The 18,341-nt window shown below is 48.4% G+C and overlaps 1 protein-coding gene across 3 annotated transcripts; it reads left to right on the top strand.

Annotated features, from left to right (window-relative positions):
- The first annotated feature begins 3,585 nt into the window (after window positions 1–3,585).
- Window positions 3,586–15,209, top strand: brd4 (bromodomain containing 4). Of its 3 annotated transcripts, none has more exons than XM_031575778.2 (18): window positions 3,586–4,757; window positions 5,581–5,718; window positions 5,847–5,985; window positions 6,206–6,588; window positions 6,809–7,180; window positions 7,900–8,028; window positions 8,148–8,369; window positions 8,719–8,945; window positions 9,195–9,562; window positions 9,703–9,807; window positions 9,932–10,318; window positions 10,657–11,610; window positions 11,760–11,857; window positions 12,093–12,237; window positions 12,737–12,867; window positions 13,230–13,435; window positions 13,652–13,967; window positions 14,446–15,209. In XM_031575778.2, the coding sequence occupies exons 1-18, from the start codon at window positions 4,503–4,505 to the stop codon at window positions 14,512–14,514; spliced, it is 4,644 nt and encodes a 1,547-aa protein (XP_031431638.1). In that variant the 5' UTR covers window positions 3,586–4,502; the 3' UTR covers window positions 14,515–15,209. The 3 variants fall into 3 exon arrangements, with proteins under 3 accessions (XP_031431638.1, XP_031431622.1, XP_031431632.1); XM_031575762.2 differs by having other exon boundaries at window positions 3,587–4,757; window positions 12,087–12,237; XM_031575772.2 differs by having other exon boundaries at window positions 3,589–4,757; window positions 12,087–12,237; window positions 12,737–12,861.
- Window positions 15,210–18,341: the final 3,132 nt, after the last annotated feature.

The following is an 18,341-nucleotide window of genomic DNA, read 5'->3' as shown; positions in this document are numbered from 1 at the left end:
ACACACACACACACACACACACACACTAATATGTGTGCTGTTGTAGAAGGAAATAACCTGTGAACATTAGGGGAATTCTTTATCAGTGTGATTCTGACCAACATCCTTGAACGACTTGGATATGATATTGTAAAATATTTTTTTTTCTAGCTGTTCAAATGCACTACCAAGTGAAAGACTTTTAATGTTATTCTTAACGTTTTAAGCTTCATCAAGCTTCTAATATTAAGATCTCAGGCTACAGTTGTGTTATCTAAAATATCAGCCCATGTTATGGCATCCAGTCACAACCCCACGTGAAAGAAGTGGAGGAAGCTCCGGTAGTTGGCATTGCTCCTTTCTCTTTTAATGTTTCAGCACCAACACAGGTGAGGAGAACTTTTTTTTCTTCTCACATTTATCACAGTGTAGATTCCCTCCAAAACAGCAAATGCATTTAATATGTGAGACAAGTGCCCCATTCTTTATGGCCTTTTATAAGGGCTGTACTTGAATCTTGATGGGTGAATTGAAGGCCAAATTTCAAGCTCTCTGTTCGGTTTAACTGCTTGGCCTCTAATCTCATGATGCTGTAAAAGCAGAAACAAGGTGTGCCGATACTTTTACATTTAAACATTTACGTGCGAGGCTCCTTGAGCAATGGCTGTGGTACGCAATGTTCAAGGCCCAGGAGTTCACCAAAATACAAATGTAATGTAAAAGGGAAGCAAATCAGTGCAGTTGCACCTTCACTTACTTTCCCACCGTGTGTTTTAAAGATTTAGCCCCTTGCACCGTAATATGTGTTTACAGATGCAGATCCTTGTAAACAAAAACTAAAAGTTTTTGATAAATGAGGAGACGCTCATACCCCCACCACAAAGTTAAGGATAGCCTGTGTGTCAGAAGGCCTCGTGTATCTAGAGCCATAGGCTGTGTATGAAACAATTGAAATCTGCTCGACGGCAAGCTGTTACACCTTTAGTCAACAACATTATAAGATTAGTAATGTAGGTGCTTAGGTGTATCTCAAGTCTGACAGCCGGATGAGATCATTTCAGGTCATCTCTTCATGGATCAGGCACGGTGGCGAGTCGACTCTATGGTTCAGCCATGCTAATTGGAGAGTTCACGCCAGGTGAACATGACCTGGCCAGGATGATCTCTGCGAGCCTACCAGCATCCACAATCCACTGGTTGTTTTGACTGGATTTGCATTCGACCGCATTCAGTCTCTTTTTATTGCGGTGTGAACCGCATGGTTGCTGCGCGTCGCATGGTTGCTGCATCACACAGGGCCTGCCTCGTACGCAGGGCTCAGCCCGGGCCTGGCAGGTCCCAGACAGCTTGGCATTTTTTCCTCCCCAGTCACGCTGCTCAGCCAGTCAGTCAGTCCCCCCTCTGTGCTTTTTGGGAAAGAGTCAAGGCGATCATGTGACCTGGCTGCTTCTTGGCCCATCATAGCGTGAGTCATCAAGTGTGTGGTCAGTTTGTTGAAACTAAGCTCTGGGTTTGTCTCTGTGTGTGTGTGTGTGTGTGTGTGTGTGTGTGCGCATTTCTCCTCTCGCCTGTTCTCAAATCAGTGCACACGCACCCACCCACACATACAATTTTTTAACCTCTCATTTTGCTGGTGTATTTCCCTCTCTTGGATGTATTTTTAGGAGAGGAGTTTTAGAGCATTGGCTGGCCTTGGGGCTCACAAGTATCTTAGCTGTCTTTGTACTCTGTCTTGAACACAATGTCCCTTGCGTCAGGAGTAGCAGGTCGGGGGCTGGGGTTGGTGTGGGGGGGGGGGGGGGGGTGGAACAGTTAGTTCGTCTAGAGCCAGATGATGACGACTAGCGCTAACCTCAAGAAAAAGAAAAAGGAAAAAAGAAAAGAGGGGAGAAAAAAAACCCTGCCACATCCCAAAAGCCTCCAGCGAGATGAGAGCTGGAGAACTGCGTCCTACATGGGACAAACCACTGGCCTGGCCATGCCAAAACCGGAGGACTTTCATCGCACTGATAATACGACTCTTTTCTGGCCACTTCCCAGGTGGTGCGAACGTTTAAGGAACGGCCCCCCTAACCGGCCCTTTCAGCCTTTCTGTTTCCATTGTAAGCCCCAAGTGCCTTTTTGTGAATTGGCCCACGGCGACTGTAATTTGAGAACCGCACAGTCGTCCTCATCTTGGCTTACCCTTGTGTACCGCGTTACGGTGGACTCTCGTCACTTTTGGTCAGGAAATGGTGTTTTGAGGTTTTCATAAGGATGCCGACGGAAGCGGGCTTCTATTGTTTTTGTGGCGCTTGTGCTACACCGCACTCTATGTTACTATGCTACTCTCCTTACGCTTTGTACTTGTTTGTTTCCTTGGGCAGGTTCAGCGGTTCACATTAGCACATCCAGGCGTATTCTTGTGGAATAGTTCAGAGGGCCTCAGCAGTACAGCTTTAAGCCATCCAGTAGTGGTGCCTCCCCTTGTGTACATATCCATAGTGCGTGGAGTAAGAGGAAGCAAACCTAGACTATTCCTACTCGGGTGCAAATCCGGCCAGCCTCCCCAAAGAACAATCTTGTGTAATTGAGCCCTGTTTCCCTAAAGATTTGCTGTGCTACGACCATTGTTAGATGACGGAGTGTCTTTCATTTTCAACACATGCTCTCCAAGTTGTGTCTGTGACCATAACATAACGCTGTTTTCGGAAGTGCAGCGCCAGATCAGCAAGGCCTCCTCCGTCAGCCAGCCTCTGAGCCCATAACCTTGGGTGCAGAAGCATCAACGCCTCAGAAACACTCCCATCCCTTACCTCTCTCTTTCCTTTTGTGAGTAGTGCCAGTGGGTTTTGGTTAACTGGCAGATTTGTTTTTCTGTTTAATGAGAGAGAGAGAGAGAGAGAGAGAGAGATATCCCCCCCCCCCCGAGGAGCCCCGGGGCCATGGCATGACCTGAGGTTGCCCTGTGGTTGTGCCGTGCCGTGGCGTGCCAATCCATGCTGCACACTCCCCTGCAGTGACCTCTCCCTAACCCTCCGCTCCCATGAAGAGATCAGTTATATGAGCCCCGGGGCATTCTACTCCTGTTTCTAGCATAGCCTTGGAGTGTTTTATCAGCCTCCCCCACACACACACACACACACAGACACACAGACACACACACAGACAGACAGACACACACACACACAGACAGACAGACACACACACACAGACACACACACAGACAGACAGACAGACAGACAGACACAGACAGACAGACACAGACAGACACAGACAGACAGACACAGTCAGACAGACACAGTCAGACAGACAGACACACACAGACAGACACACACAGACAGACACACACAGACAGACACACAGACAGACAGACAGACAGACAGACAGACAGACAGACAGACAGACAGACAGACAGACAGACAGACAGACAGACAGACAGACAGACAGACAGACAGACAGACAGACAGACAGACAGACACGTATCCAAGACTTCCATAGCCTTGGAGTGTGTTATCAGCCTCCCCACACACACACACACACACAGACAGACAGACAGACACACACACACACACACACAGGTGCAACTCTGCTGTATACAGAAGCACTAACAGCCACGCTTCTTTGTGATGTCTCCGTCCTTCATCTGTAATGGGTGAGCAAGGCTGTGGGAAGCCTTGAAGTACAGGATGTTGATGTCTTTCAGTATGCATCAAAAGTTGTGTTGCCAAAGCAATATCCAGGAGGCAGCGTAATGGCTCCAAGAAAAAGGGAGGCTTTCAGTCTCCACTCAGCCGTAGAACCGTCATCTCTATTAATGGTCAGCCAATCTGTGGAAGGTGTGGCAAGACTGAAATTGCATACAGTTCATGACCATGACAATGAGATGAGAAAATCTAAAATCGGTCCATGATGAAAGAGCACCCCCCTCCTCCTCCTCCTCCTGTACTCTAGTGGGTACACTGCGGTAGAGGAAGGAAGAAGCTGGGAGGAAGCGATGGTTCCCATGGGAATCGATCCGATATTTCGGTTGCTGCTAGCGACAACGACAGTGACAATATCAACTGATGCAGGGATGCTGCAGATATGGAGAGAAGATGGAGAGTAGTGGTGAGGTGGGGGCCGGGCTTACTATGCTACTGAGGAGGAGGAGGAGGAGGGGCATTAAAATGGATGCAGTTACTCCATACAAGTTAAGATCACCGGGTGTGTGCTCATACGCCCATGGTAGTGGCCGAAGTGCCGGTGTTCTCGGAGTTACATAAAGTTGATGATGGCAAGAAATGATAGATATAGAGTTGACCATGGTGTCTGGATGTGTGATCGGTAATGTCTAACGACTTCTTCTCTTTTTCTCCTCCCTCCCTTCTCTTCCTCCCTCTCTCTCCCTTCCTCCATCCTTCCCTCCTTACAGAGAGCCCAGCGAGGAGTGCAATGGAATCAGCGGTCCTCTCTCTGTGGAGCCCGTGCCCGGCTCGCGGCTGAACGAGTGGTGTCCCGCCGGCCCTCCCTCCGCCCCTGTGCCCGCGCCACACCTCGCCAGCATGGGGGACGGCCTGGACGCAGCGCAGATGTCGGGCACCAGCAGCAGTAGCAGCGGGCACCATGGGCAGCTCTCCTCCACGCCCACGGTGCCCAGCCACAACCCGCCTGCCCCAGAGACCTCCAATCCCCAGCGGCCCAAGCGCCAGACCAACCAGCTGCAGTACCTGCTCAAGGTGGTGCTCAAGTCGCTGTGGAAGCACCAGTTCTCGTGGCCCTTCCAGGCTCCCGTTGATGCAGTCAAGCTCATGCTGCCTGTGAGTAAGACCTTTCTAGTTCATGACTTCCTATGACCCCTGAGTGCAAGTGCAGTGAGGTTAAAGCACGTCATGTCAAAATGAACGGAGAGATCGTGCAGAGACACTTCTTGAAACTTGTCAACCACTGAGACCTTAACACCAGAGTGCACAATAAGGTTCCTTTTGCTCCTCCTCCTCCTACTACTGCTGCTGCTGCTGCTGCTGCTACTAATGGTCATGATTGAACTACTAATGCACATTTGTAGCAGCGTGGATTGTAAGTCCATACTGATTGCTTAGTGGCCTATGTGTCAAAATGAACTGAACTATTAAAGCAGAGGTTTTAACAGTTAAAACTTGACTGTGAACCATATCCCCTCAAAAAAAAAGTAATTTTAACCATAAATGAACACAGTGTGAAATTGACTCATTTATGGCTGGTGTTGGGTGTTAGGTCTTGATCGATAACATTATGGTGTTCATATCAAAACACTTAAAACATTTTTAAAGAGATTTTGCTCTACCCACTCGTGCGTCATTTCAGCTCAAACCTGATGGTTTATACGCCTCAATCTTTTTTTCTCTTTAGTTTTATCTGCAGAGTCAAAGTAATGCTTATGATATGACACCACAAACATTCAGCAGCAAAATTGTTATATGAAGTTCCAAAATAGCAGAGAGGTTTAGTGTATAGTCTGTGCCTTTTGTCCAAGCCAAAACATAATGGAGTTGAGCCGATGTTTGTTCAGGTTGTTCTGCGATATCTTTCAGTTAGATAGGATGAGTATTTATTATGAGAAATGGCTGTATGGCAACATGAAGTGTGTTATTTGTCCTGCAGGATTATTACAAAATTATTAAGTGTCCTATGGACATGGGAACAATCAAGAAGCGTCTTGAGAACAGCTACTACTGTAACGCCCAAGAATGTATCCAAGACTTCAACACCATGTTCACCAACTGCTACATTTACAACAAGGTACGGCGCCTGTTTTTCCACAGCTTCTGGCATTCATGATACGAAACCTGTCTGCATAAAAGCGCCGCCGCCGCGGGTGCTTGTGACGTGAACCTGTTTGACCCCCAATCACGTGTCGCCCCCTGCAGCCCGGGGACGACATAGTCTTAATGGCGGAGGCCCTGGAGAAGATGTTCCTGCAGAAGATCTCCGAGATGCCCACGGAGGAGACGGAGATCACGGTGATGACGGGCAAAGGGCGCGGCCGCGGCAGGAGCCGAGACCCAGGTACGGAGCCGCCCCCTGTGTGCAGGGTTCAGTCAGAGGGCAGCTGTGGTGAGAGAAGACCTCACTCACAGCTGTGACCTAAAGGCCCTACCTACTCGTGTGATTTCATGTGTGTGACATGGACCTGAAACATGCCTCATACTCTTTGTAATTCTCTTCATAATTTCTTTGTATTTCTCTCTCTCTTTCTCCCTCTCTTTCTATATATATCTTCTTCCAGGCCTTATCTTGAAACCAGGCTCTGGCCTGGACTCTCCGTCTATGACCGCCCAGACGCGCGGACTGTCCAACATGCCCCCAGGACCACAGACCAGAGGCCTGCCGCAGGGCCCCCCCCAGCTACCTCCCCAGCCCATCATGCAGCCCATGCCCCCCCGAGTGCCCCCCTTGCTCCCCACGCATGCGCCACAGCTGGGGCCACCCTACTCGATGGGCCCGTTGGACTGCGCCCCCCAGCCCCCGCCCATCATAAAGTCTGTGCCTCCCCCCGCCCAGACGGCCCTGCCGCCCCTGCCACCCATGCCGCACCTGCCGCTCCTGCCGCCCCTGCCCATCCAGCAGAGCGCCACGCCCATCCTCCAGAGCGTGCTCCCTCAGCCCAAAGTGAGTGTTCAGGGCATGAGCCCACGGCTCGACCCAGAGGGCCTTTTTTTAAAACGACTTTAGTTCATATCTTGATAAATTGTATTGATCGCTTTAAATCCGCTATCAGATTTGTTTGCCGATTTTGTTGCCTACGTCCTTGCCAGTCTGTTTTTCCTTCATCATCCGCTCATGCTCACCTCACCTCACCTCACCTTTTAATTCCCATGCTCCTTTGCAGCAGAGGAAAAGCCAGAAGAGGAAAGCCGATACGACGACGCCGACGGCGAACGACCAGCTCAGCGAGTCCTCGCCCGCCGAGTCCAAGTCGGGCAAGACGCTGCCGCGGCACGCGAGTGTGCGGCCCGCCAAGCTGCCCAAGAAGGAGGCGCCCGACTCGCAGCACCACCTCGGCATGCTGGCCATGGCCGGCTCGCACAGCCCCAAGCAGCAGGAGCAGATGCGCTACTGCGCCAGCCTCGTCAAGGACATGTTCTCCAAGAAGCACGCCAACTACGCGTGGCCCTTCTACAAGCCCGTGGACGTGGCTGCGCTGGGCTTGCACGACTACCACGACATCATCAAACATCCCCGTGATCTCGCCTCCATCAAGGTGCGTGTGTTCGCCTGCGTGCACAGAAGCCACGGTGCGCTGGTTCTCACAGCTCTTGAGTGGCGCAGTTACGCTAGAGAGACGAGGCAGGGTGTCCTGAATGTAGACCCGGCAAATATACACTGCGCTGAGTGTTCTTGCGAAGCAGAACTGGAACAGTGGACATTACAGGGTAGATTCTTTTTAACAGGCATCAGTAACATGCTTTCTGTAAAGCAGTGGTAGTGGTGCAGGTGTCTCAACATCAGGGAACATGATCCCACTTCAGAGTCTTTTGTCAGACTTGTGACTTATGGTGCTGGTTTTGACGATCAGTAAACTTGTTCTTTAATAGATCGCTTGATGGAGGATTTGTAAAAAGCTAATTGTAAGATGTACTGCCAGAGCTATGCCATTTAGGATCTTCTATGGATGCAACTTGTGTCCCCAGAGAAGGTTTTCACTCCATTTATTTTAATGACAGACCTCTGCTGCTGTTTATTCTATCCAAATAGCTTCCCTGTAATGTAAATAGATATTTTAGGTTAAAACAAAATAAAAAGATGGATGCTTGACATTTGATACAGTACTTGGCAGAATCTTGGGATGGGATAATGGATTATTTTTTGGTCTTATTGCCTACAGTTAATGCTTGCCTGAGTGAATAGTTTTTTTTTTTTTTGTAAAAATGTCCCTCGAATTGTGGAAAGGACTCCACTAAATGCCCTCTCTTGTTGCAGGTTAAGTTGGATAACAGGCAGTACCGGGACGCAGAGGAGTTTGCGAGCGACGTGCGGTTAATGTTCTCCAACTGCTACAAGTACAACCCTCCTGACCATGAAGTGGTTACTATGGCACGGAAACTACAGGTACGTGTCTGTCTCCCGGTGTTGTACATCCCCAGCTCATGTCACTCGTAGATCGGTGCCAAAGCCAAATGTCCAGTTCACCTTATCCTTAAGCGTCTCCCTCTGTCCTCTCCGTTCAGGACGTGTTTGAGATGCGCTTCGCCAAGATGCCGGACGAGCCCGAGGTGACGCTGGCCCCCGTGCCCGCTCCCATACTCCACCCAGCCCCCGTCAAGACGCAGCCCCCCATGGCCCCCCCCTCGTCCTCGGACTCCTCCAGCGACTCATCCTCCGAGTCAGACTCCTCCACGGACGACTCAGAGGAGGAGCGCGCTCAGAGGCTGGCTGAGCTTCAGGAGCAGGTAAGAGGACCGAACTCTCTCAAAGCCTACAGCGTCCCCACGCAAGGGTGTCGTTGAACAACTACTATCATTAGATGAGGTTTCTATCGCTCCGCATACTCTATCCACGGTTCCCACAGTGGTTGCTCAGTCGCGCTTCTGGGAAATGCAGCTTCGGGAGGACTAAGAACCCCGGCATGTTGCCTGCTGTTTTTGTTCTAGACTACAGTAGTGTTCCTGAAATGTAATGGCTAAAGCAAGGTGCTAACACCAAGATCATTGATACCTAAACTGTGAAAAATATATCTTTACTGGGTGTCACTTAAGAGGAGCATCTCCTGACCATCTCCCCCGCCCGATCTCTCCACAGCTGAAGGCCGTCCACGAGCAGCTGGCTGCCCTGTCTCAGCCCCAGACCAGCAAACCAAAGAAGAAGGAGAAGGAGAAGAGGGAGAAGAAGAAGGACAAGCACAAAAAGAAAGCGGGAAGCATGGCGGCATTAGACGAGATCCCCGAGCCCCAGATCCCTGCGCTGCAGCCTTCTAAGAAGAGCAAGAACAACAAGGATCCGCTGCCTAAGAAGAGCAAGAAACCTGGGTAGGCATATGTGCTTTCTTCTGTTCTGTGTCTGTCCAGCTGATTGTCAGGTTGATTATTCTTGGGAAACACATGGGAGATTTATTTTTTGGTAGTAGTAGTGTGAACATTTGCAAACAGTCGTACCAACAACACAAATGATATTCTAAAGACTATGAGAAGTTGTTTTGAAAATGAGTTCTACCTACATTTCCCTGAAATATATAGAATAATTTCCTAATCCCCATTTCGCCTTCTCTCTGACCGCAGTAAGAAGGACGGCGTGAAGATAAACCGCTCCATCCCTACCCTGAGCGCCATGCCGCCCACGCTGCAGCCCGTGCCGGGCCTGGACTCTGAGGAGGACCTGCTGGGGTCCGCCGGTGCCACCGGGGGCGGCACGGAGAAGTGTAAGCCCATGACCTACGAGGAGAAGAGGCAGCTGAGCCTGGACATCAACAAGCTGCCCGGGGACAAACTGGGCCGCGTGGTGCATATCATTCAGTCGCGCGAGCCCTCGCTCAAGAACTCCAATCCCGACGAGATCGAGATCGACTTTGAGACGCTCAAGCCCTCCACACTGCGAGAGCTGGAGAGATACGTGTCGTCCTGCCTGCGCAAGAAGAAGAAGCCTCCAGGTTAGTGGCTCTGGGTTGCATATAACATTTAAATCATGGTCCTTTAATCATTTGACTCCATTGCATTACAGACTTGGTTCAAAATATACTTGCTTATACAAAAGTTGAGTGCTAACCTTCACTGACCTTTGACCTTGCAGAAAAGACCATGGAAGCCCTGACTGTAACCAAGACCAAGGGCTCCTCCTCGGACTCAGGCAGTAGCAGTGAGTCCAGCTCCTCAGACAGTGAAGACTCCGAGACAGGTGAGACGGATACCACCGCAGAGGTCTAAGCTCAGCAAAGCAACTCTTTGTGTGGATCAAAATGATATGTTGTGCATATTGGCCAATGTCCTTCGCTCACTCTTGCTGGCTTTTTTTTTAGCAGGAATGGCATCAAAGCAGAAGAAGAAGGGCCTCTCGGGGAAGGAGGGCAAAAAGCCTCATCACCTGCCCCTGCCCCACATCGCCCCGCTGCCCCTGGCCCAGGTGCTGCAGCCCACAGCCCAGCTGAAGCTGCAGCAGCCGCAGCACCCGTCGCCTGTGGCCTACGTCCCACCGCCCGTCGCGGCCCTGGAGTCCTCGCAGCTCCTGGAGAACACGTTCGACTCCCTGCCCAACTTCGGGCCGCCCCTCATGCACCTGTCCCACCACGCCAGCGAGTCCTCGTCCCCCGCCGGCCCACCACCCCACCTGGGCGCCCCCCAATCCGGCGGCTCTGTGTCTCCCGAGACCCATCGGTTCCTCAATCAGCACGCCATCCTCCCCCCTCCAGGTACAGAACTCTGGAAGACACTTATGTCTGTCTCAATTGAAGCAGAGGACAGGACTGCTACACCTCTTTTCAGTGGTTAAGCCTTAGTCTATGGTAGCTAAATTTATGATGGTTGCTGACATGGTTTTAAGCCCAAATGACCCACCTTACCATGTCATTTGTTTATTGATCAAATGTCTACCTAATGAGTAAATGTAAACGGAAGGTTTCTGCCTTTGTTCATAACTCGGGTGTAAATAAGTGGAATGTCCCATCCTAATCATGACTGACAAGACATCTGTTCCTTTTCTTCTCTCCTCCATCTTTCCCCTCTCCTCCTCCTCCTCCTCTCTGTTTAGCCCTGCACAACGCCTTGCCTCAGCAGCCTTCCCGGCCGAGCCACAGGGCGGCCCCTCTGCCTCCCAAGCCCCCCCAGCAGACCATGCAGCAGCAGCAGCAGCAGCAGCAGCAGCAGCAGCAACAGCCTCCGCCTCCTCAGCAGGCCCTCCAGCCTCAGCAGCTCCAGCCCCAGGCCCAGCCACCCCCCCAGCCCCAGCCCCAGCCCCCCCAGCACCACCTACCCCCCCACCTCATGCACCCCCCACAACCCCTCCGCCAGCGCCCGCTCTCCCCACCCACCCTCACCCCGCAGGGCCTGCTCTCCTCCCAGCCCCCGCAGATGCTGCTGGAGGACGACGAAGAGCCCGGACCCACGCTGCCCCTCAACCCCAACCTGCAGCTCTACCTGCAGCACCTACAGCAGGGCAGGCAACAACAACAACAACAACAACAGGCATCCCTGATGCAGTCCCTGCCTAATAGACAGCAGCAGCAGCAGCAGGCAGGGCAGCCTCCTCTCCTTCAGTCCGTGCAGGTCCAGTCTCAACTGGGTCCGCCGCAGTTCCCACCGCAGTCGCAGACCCAGCCGCAGCCTCCGCCATCCCACCAACCCTCCAGCCAGCAGCAGCAGCTCCAGCAGCAGCACCAGGCCAGGCACATGCAACAGCAGCAGCAGCAGCAACAACAGCAGCAGCAGCAACAACAACAACAACAACAACAACAGCAACAGCAGCAACAACAACAACAACAACAACAGCAGCAACAGATGGGCTTCTCCCAGGGCCCCATGCCCAGCACTCCGACGCAGTCAGCGCCACATAAAGTGTCCATGCCCTCCAGTAAAGCACAGCAGATCATCCAACAACAACAACAGCCACCGCCGCAGCAGCAGCAGTCACAGCAATCTCAGCAGCAGCAATCTCAGCAGCAGCATCCTTCTCCACGTCAACACAAGGCAGACCCCTACAACACGGGTGAGTGAGAGGTGTCTATGCCTGACAGTGGCACCTGCACCCAGTGCATCTCCAAGGGGGGGGAGGCAAGAGGGCATTTATTTCCGTGCTCCGATGCGATGCGCTAACTCAAGTGCTGTGGTGTTTTGTTTTCTTTTGTGTCGTGACAGGCCACCTGAGGGAGTCTCCGCTCATGATGCATTCCCCCCAGATCTCCCAGTACCAGCCCATGCCCCAGTCTCCCCCCCACACTCTGCAGCCCAAAAAAGTGAGTCTCCCGGGCCGTACTTTGTTACTTTAATTCCAGTACGTATGTGTGTAATAAAGTGTTTAGGCATACTCTTTTGAACAACATGATCGCTTGTCTAGAGGGTGTAATTGTTGCTCTGTCTGTTTTAGGAAAAGGAGTAATGTTACATGCTGAAAGGGTGTTTTGATATGTTTATGTTCTAGCTTGTTATGCTCAGCTTTACTGATCACTGGTGGTATTGTGTTAGGAGCAGAGGCCACCCTCAGCTCTTGGCGGGTTGAAGGAGGAGAAGCTGCCCCCGTCGCCAGTGATGCGCGGAGAGCCCTTCAGCCCTGCAATGCGCCAGGAACCCCACAAGCACCCCGAGGCAAAGGCCATGCCAGGTCACGGCCAGCAGAGTGAGTACCAGCACCGCATAGCACTGCACCACCTCTTTATCAATATGTGCTTTGTGACCGCTGGGTTTGTTTGTGTGTGTGTGTGTGTGTGAGCTGAGCAAGCGCTGACTCTGTTCTCCTTTTTTATTTTATTTTATCTTATTTTAATTGAGTGTTTGTGTCTGTCTGTCTTTCCATTTTATCTTTCATTGTGTGTTACTTGTGTTTGTGTGTGTGACTGTGTGTGTGTGTGTGACCATGTGTGTGACCGTGACTGTGTCTGACCATGTGTGTGACCGTGTGTGTGCGTGACTGCATATGTTCTGTGTCTAACTGTAACACCCTTTTCTGCCTTTGTGTGTAATGTTTAAGTAGTGTGGACGTAGTGTGTACAATTTGACTGACTGTCTTGAGAACAAGTCAATGAAAATATCCTTTTTCCCTGTTCCTCTGTGCTCAGAAGCATGTCTGACCCCGTACCTTGGTAGTAACAGTGTCTGACCATCTGCTGTATTTCCAGGAGAGCCTAAGTCGTCCGACAGCTCGCGACCCGTCATCCGCTCCTCTGAGTCTAGTGGGCCGCCCCCAATGCAAGAGAAGGACAAGTTCAAGCAGGAGCCTAAAACACCCGTCGCCCCCAAAAAGGTACAGGTGGGTCATGGGACTGCTCTGCCTACAACCCTCACTGCACGTCGCAACACGTCACCTCACACCTGGAGGGATTTTTAAGGCTGTTCGAGTTAGCGAAAGACATACATAAGCTAATGGCATACAAACACATCCACGTTAGGAAGAATGTGAACGTCATTGTCAAACGACAAAAAGGAAAGTTCGATTGTAACAATACCATAACTTGTCCACAGTTCCAGAGTATTTCTACTGCATTGTGGTAACACTATACAGTGTTTTTTGACATAATGACTTGGACCACTGACTGCCAGGTGTAGTTTTGTTAAGCACATGTGATAGAAATCATCACTGAAAGCTGTGTTTCCCCCGTGTTGGTTCAACAGGACGTGAAGTTAAAGAACATGGGCTCATGGGCGAGCCTGGCCCAGAAGTCCACTTCTACGCCGTCGTCGGCACAGAAGTCGTCGAGCGACTGCTTCGAGCAGTTCCGCCGCGCCGCCCGCGAGAAGGAGGAGCGGGAGAAGGCCCTGAAGGCCCAGGCCGAGCAGGCGGAGAAGGACCGTCAGCGCCGTGAGCAGGAGAAGCACCGGTGAGCAGGGTTTCAAATCAAATCAAAATAATAATCCCAAAACAGTGGGCTGCTGCTCCATTCCTGATGGAGTGTTAGCCAAGCTGTCGTTCTGCTTTTTGTTTTGACATGTTGGCTAAAACAGAACTTTTACGTTAAACACAGTGTTGTAAACTTTGAGTTAACTCACGTGACCCAATTGTGGTTTGACCTCTTGACCTCTGTGACCTTCCTCAGGGGTCGAGATGAGGAGGATTCGCTGGAGCCGAGTCGCCGGCAGCACGAGGAGCCGCGCCGGAGGCAGGAGCAGCCGCAGCCACAGCCGCCGCAGCAGCAGCAGCAGCCTCCACCGCAGCAGCAGGTGCAGCCGCCCCAGCAGCAGCAGCAGCAGCACCCGGCGCATTCACAGACACAGGGCCAGGTCCACTCGCCAGCCACCCCCCAGCCGTCGCAGGCTCCCCCCACGCCACCGGCCTCCAGCCAGAGTGCTCTGGACCAGCAGCAGAGGGAGCTCCTGCGCCGCAGAGAACAGGAGCGCAGGAGGAGAGAGGCGGTGAGCAACCACACACTGCAGCCCTATGGGGCCGCCGTTTTACCCATTACACACCTGCTGTGAAACACACACACACACACACACACACACACACACACGTTTATATACACTCAACAAAAATATAAACGCAACATGGAACAATCTCAAAGGTTAAACTGCGTTCAGATTCATGGAAGGAGATTAGTGAGTGCAGTGTGTGTGTGGTTACCTATGGTTTCAGTGTAACAATGGCTACAGATATGAATTTGTGCACAGAGAGAAAGAGAAATAAGCTTTTGGTGAGCATTCAGAAATGACATCTTTTATTTCAGTTCATGAAACAGGACCCAAATTCAACACGTTTCATGAATAGATTTGTTCTGTGTATGTACACAGACACACATGTGCATTTTATTTTATTTTGTGTCTGCATTGTGTGTAATGTGTGTAATATTTTATTTAAGTGTTTAATTTGTGTATATGATTTATTCTCTTTCAGATGGCAGCTATGGTTGACATGAATTTCCAAAGTGATTTAATGGCCATCTTTGAGGAGAACTTGTTCTGAGAAGGATTATTTTAACTTCCTGTCGAACTGAAAGGAATTTAAAAACAAAAAAAACTAATAAATACACAAGCAGATCTTGAATTCCTCTGGGGGAGAAAAAAAACAGAAATGGGATCATGAAAAGCGCAAACGCACGGGACGATGGATTTTACGAACCCTGACCTCTGAATCCTCAACCTCTGAAACAAGCCTGCCAAACTGGTACAGGCTGCATCCATGAGTGAAGACGGCCCTGGCCTCCTGCGCTCAGAGGCGTGGAGCCCCTTAGCCTGACTGCCACAGCCGCCTTTCTGCGGCTTCCTTTTTCCTGCGGATGTGACGTCGTCATGGCAGCAAAGGGCCGAAGAGGACTTGATTGGCACAGTGCTCTGCGTGACAGAGCAAAGAGCAGTGGCAGCAGAGCAGCGCGCCGCCACCGTGGAGCGGACGATTGAATCCGATAATGATTTAAATATTCTTGATTACCTGTTTAAGGCATCCATGAACTGCCATGCGTTGTGAGGGGGGTAAACAAGACAAGAGGCTGTTTTGTTTTTTCTTTCCCTTCCTTTGGTTTTTGTTTTCTAGGTGAACACATTCAAGCAGATCGCGGGGTGGGGGTGGGCACTTAAATATGAAATCTTGAGTTGTCACTTCTCAGGAGAGGAGGTGCAGCTTGCCTTACGCCTCTGACCTGTAAGAAACACACACAAACACACACAAATATAACAGTACTCACTGACCTGGACGTATGAACAAAGAAATTATCCATTATTTACAAACCACAGAGGAGTGTTACAATGTGCAGATTTTTTTCATTATGTAGGATCTACTGTAAAAAGGTATTTTCTTATTCTATGGTTACTGTTGTGTTTTTTTTTCTTTTCTTTTCTTTTTTTTCTTTCTTTTTTTATATTTTAACCCTCTTATCAATGCCATTCTCCATCTATGTCTATGCCAAACAACTATTTCCTTTTATGCTGAAGTTCTAGTCTTGAAATTCTTCATTTAACTTTTGTCTTTCTTAATATATAAATATATTTTTCTTGTCCAGTCCCCTACCCAATGGGCCTAGCTAGCCTGATAGTAAATAGACTAATATATGCATTACTCCCTACACGTGTTTATTGAGGGCGAACCCCATAAAATATGCATCCATTCTTCCATCATTTCATTTGACTTCACCCTAGTGCAGAGCTCCAATGACCACAGGTGAGCTCCCTGACATTGGGCCTTCTTGCTGAGCTGTCCTTTGTTTATTTTTTGTATTATTATTATTATTATTATCATAATTGAAGAAAACTTTGAACATTTATGTCTATTGTACAAAGAGATGCAAGATTTTGCAATATCTTTTTTTTTTTTTTTTTTTCTGTTAGCAAACCGGTTCATCTTTACCCAACGGCATCGTTAGAATGGGTCGAAGCATTAACACCTAGCTCGTTTGGCTTCGTCAAGCACAGCTGATTTTTGCCCGACGGAAGCCCAAAATCCTCGGGGAAGAGCTCGGAGATGGAAAAGAGATGGAAGCTAGTCTTTGCATGACTCTCTTCTTTTCTTCACAAATCATTTAAACTATGACTAAGCAGAGACACTCTGTACGCTGTACTAGATATAATAAACACAAAAAAGATTTGAAACATAAAACCTAAAAAAAAAAAAAAATACAAAAAAAAAAAATCTCAAAAACAGTTCTGATTTTATATCATTGTTCTTGTTCAATTCTAGTGGATGTGAGTTCTAATTCTATTATTTGAGACAGTGAGGGGGTTGGGGGCACAACTTGAAACCTTGGCAGATCCTCTGAGTTTCTCTTATGGTGTTTTTCTCCAGTGCCTGTATTGTATTGCGATTCTAGTTGGCCTATATTGGGTTTGGGAGGGTAAGGGGTGGGCAAATGCTGGTTGACCGAAGGCTTTGGGAAGGGGGGGGGGGGGGGATTTTAGGGGAGAGCTTGTGTAAAAAGGCAAAAAAGGAAAGTCAGCATTTTATATTTTACCCAATTACAATATTCAGGTTTAAAATCTAGTTTTAGCTGGACTTCTATGTACCTGGTCATTTTCTTTCGTCCCTAGCTTCTTTTTTTTTTTTTTTCAAGTGGACATGTTGGCACAGACACTTAACCATTATTGTCAGTGTGCGTGCATGTGTGTGTATGCATAATTGTACGTTTATGTATGTATGTATATAAGTTGGTATGTGTGACTGTATGGTCTTTTGTGGCACGGGAAGTGTCTTCAAATCCAAGAACACTTCAAAAGAACGAGTTGCTTTGCTAACAACACTCATCTTTTCTTCACCCTCCTTTGGAAGTTCACATGTTTAACTTTATATATTATTGGTTCATTTGGCCTATGAAAGGTAAGGTAAGAGAGAACACTTTTCAATACTTAAAGCCTTTTCATGTGTACTTGCTTTTCCATGGTAAGAGTTGGATGTTAACGTGCCATAGATAATGAATCTCTCCAGAGAATGTGCTGACCATGTTGCTCAGCAGCAAGTTTGCTTTATTCAGGTATTTTATTTCACATTTTCCTTCTTTTTTTTTTCATTTTGTTTTTGGGTTTCGTGTTTTTAACATTTTCCTCGATTCTTGTTTGGTATGTGAGTGGGCTATCGAGGTCAATGGTTCAATCTGTTATGATCATGGAATAAACTCATCTCTTTTATAGAAAATTAAAAGGAAACAAAAAAACTTACATCTATGTGGTTGTTATTTGGTTTGTTCAGAATTCTTGGCAAGTGTAGTTTGACTCCGATGTCATCTCATAATAATAATAATAATAATAATAATAAAACTTTATTTATATAGCACCTTTCATGCAAAAGAATGCAGCTCAAAGTGCTTTACAGCAAATACATAATATGCACAAAGAAATGACATGCACATAAAAATAGACATCAAAGAAACATAACAAAGATATAGTGCAAAAAAAAAAAAAAAAATTATAATTATAATTATAGGGATATATTTAATCCAACCCCTTAATATCACCAGTAGAGATTTAAATTAAATTAAAAGTATTTATATATATATATAGTGCGAAGTGGTAGCTAGTTAAAGGCTAATGTGAAGAGGTACGTTTTTAGTTTTCTTTTAAAGATGTTAAGCGAGCTGGCTTCCCTGATGTCTATAGGCAGTATGTTCCATAGCACTGGGGCGTAATTGACAAATGCTGCGTCCCCGATTTTCCTACGGCTTTTGCTGGGAACCTCCAATAAACCAGCATTCGATGATCGCAGTGTTCTTGAGGGCAAGTATTTGACTAGGGAGTTTGCAATGTAACTTGGTCCTAGCCCATTAAGGGCTTTGTATATTAGGAGAAGGACCTTAAAGTCAATTCTAAAAGTTACTGGAAGCCAGTGCAGAGCAGCTAAAACTGGACTAATGTGCTCTCTCCTCTTGGTTCTGGTTAATAGCCGAGCTGCAGAGTTTTGAATGAGCTGAAGTCTCTCAGTTGTTTTTTTTGGGAGGCCAGTAAGGATTGCATTACAATAATCAAGACGGCTTGAAATAAAGGCATGAATCAGTTTTTCAGCATCTTTTTGATTTATAAATGGCAGGACTTTAGCTATGTTTTTAAGGTGGAAAAATGATGTTTTCGTCACCTTGTTAATGTGAGACTTGAAGCTTAAATCTGAATCTAAAATAACACCAAGACTTGTAACCTCCGATTTAATCAAGGGAGTTAATTTCCCCAAATTATTAAACAGCATTTCTCTTTTTGTTTTAGGGCCGACTAGTAGGATCTCAGTTTTGTCCTCGTTTAACTTTAAGAAATTATTGCTCATCCACTTATTTATCGCCAAAAGACAGGTAGTAATGGAGTTTATTGCTGCAGCATCAT

This window comes from Clupea harengus, chromosome 1, assembly GCF_900700415.2.
Source record: "Clupea harengus chromosome 1, Ch_v2.0.2, whole genome shotgun sequence".
NCBI lineage: Eukaryota > Metazoa > Chordata > Actinopteri > Clupeiformes > Clupeidae > Clupea > Clupea harengus.
The sequence above is the reverse complement of the archived record's forward strand: the minus strand, read 5'-3'. Positions and strand labels throughout refer to the sequence as shown.

Bases quoted from the DNA above. Each gene is read 5' to 3' on its own strand.
- brd4 (XM_031575762.2), top strand. From the start codon at position 4,503: ATGGGGGACGGCCTGGACGCAGCGCAGATGTCGGGCACCAGCAGCAGT. The intron at 6,589-6,808 runs GTGAGTGTTCAG...GCTCCTTTGCAG, and splicing joins GCGTGCTCCCTCAGCCCAAA to CAGAGGAAAAGCCAGAAGAG. The intron at 13,436-13,651 runs GTGAGCAGGGTT...GACCTTCCTCAG, and splicing joins CGTGAGCAGGAGAAGCACCG to GGGTCGAGATGAGGAGGATT.